At 44.3% G+C, this 8,684-nt stretch overlaps 1 protein-coding gene across 1 annotated transcript; it reads right to left on the reverse strand.

Moving 5' to 3' along the window:
• Positions 1 to 512: 512 nt before the first annotated feature.
• chrnb4 (cholinergic receptor, nicotinic, beta 4 (neuronal)) lies at positions 513 to 5,678 on the reverse strand (the record flags this gene model as incomplete). The annotated part of the gene is made up of 5 exons (XM_079997699.1): positions 5,538 to 5,678; positions 3,939 to 3,983; positions 3,442 to 3,551; positions 1,526 to 2,588; positions 513 to 677 (listed from the first exon to the last, which is right to left on the reverse strand). Exons 1-5 carry the CDS (start codon positions 5,649 to 5,651, stop codon positions 513 to 515), a joined length of 1,497 nt encoding a protein of 498 aa, XP_079853825.1. The 5' UTR covers positions 5,652 to 5,678.
• Between the last annotated feature and the right edge of the window lie 3,006 nt (positions 5,679 to 8,684).

Here is an 8,684-nt window from a genome sequence, read left to right on the forward strand (position 1 = left end):
GTCATAAAAACAAAACATGAACATGAGTTAATGTGTATGTGATAGCAGGCCAAGGTCCCTCAGATCTACAGCTTGTGGTTTATAAATTCCTCCCCCCAATTGAATATTTTTCTATATTTGACTCCAACTTTGGAAAACCGAAGCCCAGTGCTTGGCAGCCTTGGAGTGAAATGAAGGCTGTTGCCATTATTAAGAACCTTTGCAGAAGCCGCTCCAGCACTGGGAGCCACGGAGGTTTATTTTGCTGTTTATTTAAACAAGAGGTGTCATTCACCCAAGTTCCATTTCCAAAAAGCCCCGCCCCGTTGGATTCCCCTCACTTCCACTGATGTGCCATGAGACCTGGGCCGTGTTGTGTTTACAAATTAATTTGACACTTAAATCTAAGAGCTTGTTTTAATCTTCCTAGGTGGTTTGCAGATGATCATGTTCAAGTACTTTAGTTTTGTTTTATTTTCAATCCCCTCAGGAGAATGTTGAATGTAATTTATGATGGTTTAGCTGTTTTGGGATCAGATGCGTGGGGTCTCTGAGCTGGACTGCTGAGTGGGGACGATCTGCTTCTGGAACAGCGGCTGGAGGAACAAGCCCAGCGTGCCGACCACACACACGATCACAAAGATCCACAGGAACATGCGGTCCACCACCATGGCCACATACTTCCAGTCCTCAATCACCTGCAATTACACAAAGAAATCAAGGGAAAATCACTCCAAAGCCTTTTCATTAAGGGTCACAGTCTATTTAACACAGCCAGAATGACAGTGTGTGTTTGTAGGGCCTTTGTAGGAAGTATTCTATAGAGCTTTGCACCATACAAACATTATCATTTGTTTCAAGCTACTGTAAGACAACTCACATTGTCTCAAAAAGTACCTGACTGCATCAAAAGCAATTGTCCAAGTTTAAATCCAAGCTACCCTTTGAGGTGACCATTTGTAAATAATAGCTGCGTAAACGGGGACTTATCCTCCGGATTGCAGGGTCCCACTTTTAAGGCTATTGACCTCTTCACCCCATCCTCCATGCTGACCTTGGCAGTTTTTTGAAAGCAGTCATTTCTCAAGTGTGGTGACCTCCCTGTTTTATTGATTTGCACAAGACAGCAATTGATTACCAGAAGTTTGGCTTCAATTTACCGGATCACAGGCACTACTCAGGGTTAGTGTTATCCCACCTGCTACATTGGGGTCATTGGGTGTGTTAAACGTTTTCCCAACCCCCCACGTGAAATTCTGTATACAGTTATTATTATATATTATATTAAGATTGAAATTGACAGAGGTCACACCAGAGCTCTAGCAAAGATCTATGGTGATATTATGGCGCCGTGGCAAGAGGGATTAAGTAGTCAATCATCCAGAAGTACAATCACTTGTGAGGCACTTGGCCACTAGAAGGACTAAAAACCTGCAGCAGACATGGGGGTTACTGTGTAAAGGACCCTGGACTCTTACATACTATATCCTTGCTACATAAAATGTTATAGCTCACCAAAACATCTTGTTTTACTGTTTATACATACACTCTGATCATCGTCATCTCCCATCATGTGGTCTGCCACGAAGCGAACCCCGTCCACTGCCTCCTGGACATCAGCAGCCCAGTCTGAGCCACTCCTCTGCTGGAGATCCTGGGTGGAAGAGCAGCCATTGGGCAGATACTCTGTGGAGTGCACGTCCACTTTTCGGTTGGCATGGCCATAAGCCAGTGAAGGAACAGCATTCCTGTTGTAAAAGTGTCCTGGGGTGGAGAAGGCGGAATCAGTGCAAAGGAGTGCCGAGGAGGAAGACATGGTGGGGCCTGTTTTACATGGGATGGGGCCCAGGCCCAGAATGGACCTCCTGGCACTCAGGCACTGCTGCTGACGGAGCCTCTGGCGTGCAGAGCTGTTTTTAGGACGCCTCATGAAGAGCAAGGCCGGCAATTTGACCAGGAACACCAGCTTGACCCAAGAGGGCATGGTGTGTGTGCTGGGAGAGCGATGGTGCACATTGAGCACACACACACTGGTGATGATGGAGAAGGTCACCAGCACCATGGTGAACATCAGGTACTTGCCGATCAATGGCACATCAAGGGACGTTGGAGGAACGATCTTGGAGATCAGGAGAAGGAACACGGTGAGCGCCAGGAGGACGGAGATGCACAGCGTCATCTTCTCCCCGCAGTCGGACGGCAGGTAGAAGACCAGGATGGCCAAGGAGGTGATCAGCACACACGGGATGATGAGGTTGATGGTGTAGAAGAGGGGCTTTCTTTTTATGATGAAGTCGTACGTCAGGTCCACGTAGGTGGGGTCCAGAGGGTTGACGGTCCGCCTCCCGGGCAGAGCCAAGATGTCCCACTCTCCACTGGGCGTGAAGTCGTCCATGCTGGCCACGTCGGACTTCAGAACTAAGTCCAGCTCGGTGTGGTCATAGGTCCAGGAGCGGAACTTGAGGGTGCAGTTCTGTTGGTCAAAGGGGAAATGCTTGACTTCGATTTTGCAGGCACTCTTGTAGATGGCAGGCGGGAGCCAGAAAATGCTGCCGTTGTAGAGAACGATGACGTTGGTGAAGACTGTCACCTCGTAGGTGCCATCAGCACTGCGAGCAGAAGAAAAGAAGAAGAAGAAGCAACGCCTTTAAAGCCTGTGCCATAAGAAACTTCTACATGGATGTACATACGCCTTGTAATTGGTCGTGGAAGGAGACTAGTAAGAGCACTGGAGTGGCTGGAGGGTTTGGGATGAATCGTGTATGAATTGTGCCCGTTATTTCTGATGTTTTAGTGTGCAATTTAGAGAAAATATTTCACAAATGATATGCCACCGCAAACATGCCCATAAAGTTTTGCTGCTGAGCGCAAGTCGCCCTTGTTTTCTATCTGATCGCAATTATCCATGTGGCAAAGTATAAATGATGGCTTTGCTCCAAGAACACAGCAGGCAGGACAATGGCAGAGGGATGGAGAAAAATAGGTGTCAATGGCTCTGCGGAGGTGGCACGGGACGCACAGGGATTTTTCTGTTTTGTTAAATTAGGAAACGTAGTTAAAAAAAATAAATCTCAAATAAAAACACAGTTTGTTTTTTTTTGTTTGTTTTGTTTAGAAAACAGGGAACTGGAAAAGCCCAAATGCCTGATAGGGATCGCTCCGCTACGATCGCTCCCTCTCCCTCACGCATTTGGGGCCATTGGAGTGCAAAGGGGGGGCCATGGCACATCTCGTGCCCCCCTACACGTACCTAAATGCGTAATGAAGAGGGACGGATCGATAACAACCTTATTTTTCATACTTTTATTTTCTTTTATTCTCCAATAAAAATATAGTAACAGCCTTTGTGATTTTGTCAATGTTTGTAAGCCATTTTTTATACAAAAAATTATGTAAAGTGCTTTCATACATACGTACTTATTATTACCTCATACGTACATATTTCTTTCATATGACGCTTACTTGTTATACAGAACAATATCAGGGAGCCAGATGTGTCTGGAGGGAATGCGCAGCTTGTCAATCCCTTCGTACTTTGCGGGGTCCCATGACAACCTGTAATCCACCCAATGCTGGAGAGAGAGAGAGGTAGAAAAAGAGGGAGAGAGAGAGAGAGAGAGAGAGAGAGAGATGGAGAGAGGGACAGAGAGGGAAAGAAAGAGAGAGAGAGAGAGAGAGAAAGAAAGAGAGAGAGAGAGAGAGAGAGAGAGAGAGAGAGAGAGACCTCTGTTATTGCCCTTTGCATATCCTCCCAGGACCAGCTCAACCAAAATGACATGCTTCATCATCAGTGGAACGAAGTATGCCCGCAGCACAATTACAGAGCCGGTTTGTTCCACTTGGAGAAAAGGAAGAACAGAGACGGTTTAATTCAAGTTCAGGGTGAAGGACGTTGCCTGGTCAGTGGGAATGAGATGGACTGATATTGAGCTTTAAAATTTTGAGGCTTGAAAACCTACCTGAGTGAGCCAGACGTTAGTGGTCATGATCTGCTCCCGTTCGTTCTTGCAAGGAAAAAGGGGAAAGAATGGACAAATATTAGCCTCGGTCTAAATCAAGGTTTGTGTGTAAGTAAAATGAAATAAAATAAAATAAAATAAAATAAAATAAGTGTGTGAAGTGGCAAAAAGCAATACATACAGCACCTCAAATTCTTGCCACAATCCATTTGACTACATTTACAATCATATACACAAAGCGATTTAAATCTAAAATATAGTGTAGTGTGTGAATGTGTGTGCGCTACATTTGCTGAAGATGTTAAAAGGTTTAGAGACTTCCAGGTGAGAAACCCCGGCTCATTGATCTCACTGGCGTGTGCCAGAGCAGATGCAATGCATATCAATGAGTTACAGTGTTTCTAAATTGGGATTTAGGAACTTCAACGCTTGCTCACTGCTTTGAGCAATGACGGCGTTGCAGGCTTTCTTTTTGTAAGTCAGGGGATAAACACTGCAATTTGAGTCCTGTTTGTTTTCTGTTCTGTTTATTCCTCAGGCTTGTTATTTTTACTTGCGCGGCACCGAGTAACGCAATTACAATCCAGCTGTTCTCCCTTTTACTGCCTCACATTCGTTATTATTTTTCACGAGCCGCTAAAAACACTGCACCTGACGCCCAAACAGCTCTCGGGTTCCCTCCCGCGATGCCTCCGCTCGCTGATGACGCCGTCGTCGTCGTTGTGTACACTTTCAATGAGTGCCACCCAACGCCAAGTACTTTAAAGAGTCGAACGCGAGCTCGTCAATCACGACTTGGATGCTCGCCTCCTTGCTGAGTAAGTCTGAAGCCTCGGCGGATTATTATGGGATGTCCCTGGATCCCAGGAGGAAATGGCTCTTTGCTTTAATGAGCAACAGACGAAACGCTCCTCGACGTTATCTGTCCAAAAATAACCGAGGCTCCTGGACGTAGAATTCAAATTATTTGATTTAACGATGCACGCATCAAGAACAGCAGGCGATGTTGCATATGAAGTTGCATGTTTTGCCGGAGACATCCATGGACGAAAAACTAGTTGTGACTGTGATAATCGTATCTTTCTTTCTTCTAGTATCATGTGCTTTGGCAACACTGTATTTATTTACGGCCGTGCCAATGAAGCCTCAAATCAATTGAATGACGTTTTATTTAAATAATTTTATTTAATTTAAACAATTGAATTTAATTGATCTACAGGTTCAATAGCTTCTTGCTGAAATGATTTTTTATATATATACGGCATGCGTTACACATGCAAATAAATACACACCAAATACATTTGCATACAACACAAAAAAACACATTATCGTTAAAATGAATTATCTTATTTGCCAGGAATATCCACTTTTTATCATTTTGCTTATTTAAATTTGACTTAATTCAGGATTTATTTTAATAATGTGGCAATTTCCTGAAAGCTGTAGTCAACTCCCTGTTACTAAACAAACTAATGGCTACTCTGGTATTCCATGGACACGTGAAAATATCCCTTCCCTCCCCATTGAAGACTCAATGTTCGATTCAATGATCTTTGAATTGTATATGTGTCACATTGTACCCTGTTCATGGCCACTTACCACGCTGATGAGCTGAGCCAGAGACACCTGCAGTTTGACGGTGACCCTCTCCGACCTGTTGACGGCCGGACGGATCAGCTTGTTGTAGTGGTCCTCCCCCAGCAGACAGTTCATCAGGCGCTCCTCCGAGACAGCACCATGGCAACCTAGCGGGGAAAAAGGACTTTTAGTTAGTTTTACTGCGATGTAATTGAGTTTGTATGACATATATTTATTACATCGACGAAACTAGTGGCTAACAGCAACTACTCCCTCTACCACTTTTTTATTTATTGATTATTTATTCTAAACATTTGAACTGTTAAGCTTGCTTCACACCAAATCCGTAATCGCTTGCGACGCTTGGATCCTTGCCCTAGTGGTCGTCGAATGAACTGCGTCTCGGTTTCGCATCACAAAATGACGTCAGGGAAATGGGAGAGCTTGTTTTTCCAGAACAATAACAATAAGTTTTCTCAGCTGGACATTTACCATTTACCATTATTTTATATAGGTGACTTATTTACTTCCAGCAGTTTTAAGCCCAGTTCCAAGCCTCGATCCAGGAGCCTCGGTCGAAGCTTTTCACGTGTGGAATCAAACTCGCCGTAGGAATGAATGGACTTCCAATTTGTTCTTGTCATTTTTCAGATGCAGTGTTAAGCCTTCTTTAACGTCACAAGCTTAGCTGCTTAACTTTTAATTGGTGATTGTGGTTACTGTGATGACAATTATTTTTTTTTATGTTTGTTTTATTATGAATGTTTTCATCTTTTTTTTGCCTTTCAAGCTGACGGTGGTTTCTGGAATCAGGTGCGAAGCTCGAATCTTGAACCCCAACCATGACTTTTGAGCCAAAATGGGGTTGAATTACTTTCAGTCCACGGGGTATTTTTCGCACTGCGGCATTATTACCTAAGACCACATTAGCAAGTTTTGTCTATTCAAGAAGAGCGATCCATGAACACCAACAGCAGCCCCCGCTTCCTGATGAATGGACACAGAGTCGGGAGCGAAGAGAAACCTCATTTAAACCGATGGTGGACACTTCCATCCATCCATCCAAAGTAGGATGGATGGAGGGATCTCCGCTCTCCATCCTCGGCTGCTGAGTGGCCTCGACCTGCTCATGGAAAACCATCCGACGGAGGGAGACTGGTATTGATCAGCCCGTTTCGGGAGGAGAGTTCGGTGGGGATTTGTATTTATGGCCGAGAAGAAGAGGACGAGGAAGAACTTGCGAGGTCGCAAACAATAACAACAAGCACAAGAAATACAAAAAAAAAAAAAAATAAATAAAAGTAAACATAAAAATAACAGAAGAAATGTCTGAAAAGGAGCAGGAAGAAGAAGACAATTATTTTCTCCTACCACAATTAAATTGAACTATAAACTTATACGGTTTACACATATATTGACAGATATACTGTATATACATGAGTCAATAATCATCTAATCCCCAAGTGAACATCGTTTTGACTCTGAGTGAAACAGAGATTCTATCATCGCATGTTGTCATACAATGTCATACATTTCACATTCAAACTATTCCACAGACTCACCCCAATTCCACAGATTCACCCCACGTTGTGTCACCGACCCAAAATGAACAATCTATCATCTGTGTGATATTGATTTCCAACCAAGCCCCTTAATTTCCTCTCTGCTGTTATATTAAACGGTTTGCATCATGATTTGGACACAGAATCCTTAAGATTTATGAGCACACCACACACACACACACACACACACACACACACACACACACACACACACACACACACACACACAGGTCACCTCATCAGCCACTTGGCTCCGCTCCCGCTCCCACACAGTAGCAGTTTTGGAGCGCTGGTTAACAGATGGCGTATTGTCAGCACCAGGTGAGACCACGGCCAAACATGCCCCATCTCCCACCAGGGGTGAGGCAGGGGTAGGTCTACACCCCCCCCACACCGACCGCTGTGAATGACTGCAATTGTTTTGTCCATGTGCACATGTGTGCGCGTGTATCTTTCTCCAGCCCTTAATGACAATACGTTGCTCAAAGGGCTTCACAGGCTTCACACCTCACATAGAAATGGACAGCATCCCCTCTTCTTGAGGAAAGAAGGGAAAACTCCCAAATAACCCGCTTGGCGGGTAAAACGATGGAAGAAAACGTTGAGAAGGGGGTCACAGAAGGAGGAATCGCCACTTCCACTTGCCTATCCCACATACATAACTCAATTTTGTACCCCCATTTTCTATTATCTTTTTGAGTCGTATTTTATTTTTATTTTATTTTATTCATATTATTCTATTCGCTCGCTGAAATACATTTCAGGAATCAATTTGTTTCAGGCTAGATAGGAATTAGGTTATCTATTACATTCGGTTTAGTAACTATTGTGCATAATGTCCGGGTGCGTTGCAAAGATGCAAAGACATTTCACTGCATATATGTATGAACGAATGTATATGTATGTGACAAATAAACCTCTTGAATCTTGAATCCTCCGGGACGACCGGGCTCCGCGAACGGCTGTATATGACGAGTATAAAGAGGTTACGTTATTGCGTGACTACGTCTCCATCTGCATGGAAGGCGGACGGGGAACGTGAGCGGCCTGTATGTCACTGCCTTTTTACAGCCGCTGACGTGATGTTGATTGGGAGCGCGAGGCGGCCGCGCTGATGCAGTGGCAGGGCGTGCCGTAGCCGAGTTGATAAGGTCACGCCGCTCAACGCCCCCGAAAATCAAACCAAAAAAATGCACCGCTTTGCCGAGAGGTAAGCGAGGGGGTCCAAATGTGGGAATGTTTGAGAGCGTAAATGCCACTGGTTAGGTTGTTCTCTCCTTCTCTGTTTGTACTTTTATTCATTTATTATTTTTACTTTGACAGATTCATGTATTCATACTCTTACCCTTTCCCTACTTTACCCTTTCCCTTTTTCCTCATCAGCAAACAAATGCGCAAAGAATTCACATTGGGCGATTTAGACCAGGGGTACTCAACGTGAGGTTCGGGGACCCCCGCAGAGGTCCTTCAACAACTTTCAGGGGGTCCCCAGCAAAATGATAAAAAGTTCAACTTTAACACCATTATTTCAATAACAAGACGTTAACACTATTAGACAGCGCTGAAAAGTGATTGTTTTGTTCATAGTTTCCCTGTTATCTCTTTA

The sequence above is a fragment of the Zeus faber genome (assembly GCF_960531495.2).
Source record: "Zeus faber genome assembly, chromosome: 3".
Taxonomy (NCBI): Eukaryota; Metazoa; Chordata; class Actinopteri; order Zeiformes; family Zeidae; genus Zeus; species Zeus faber.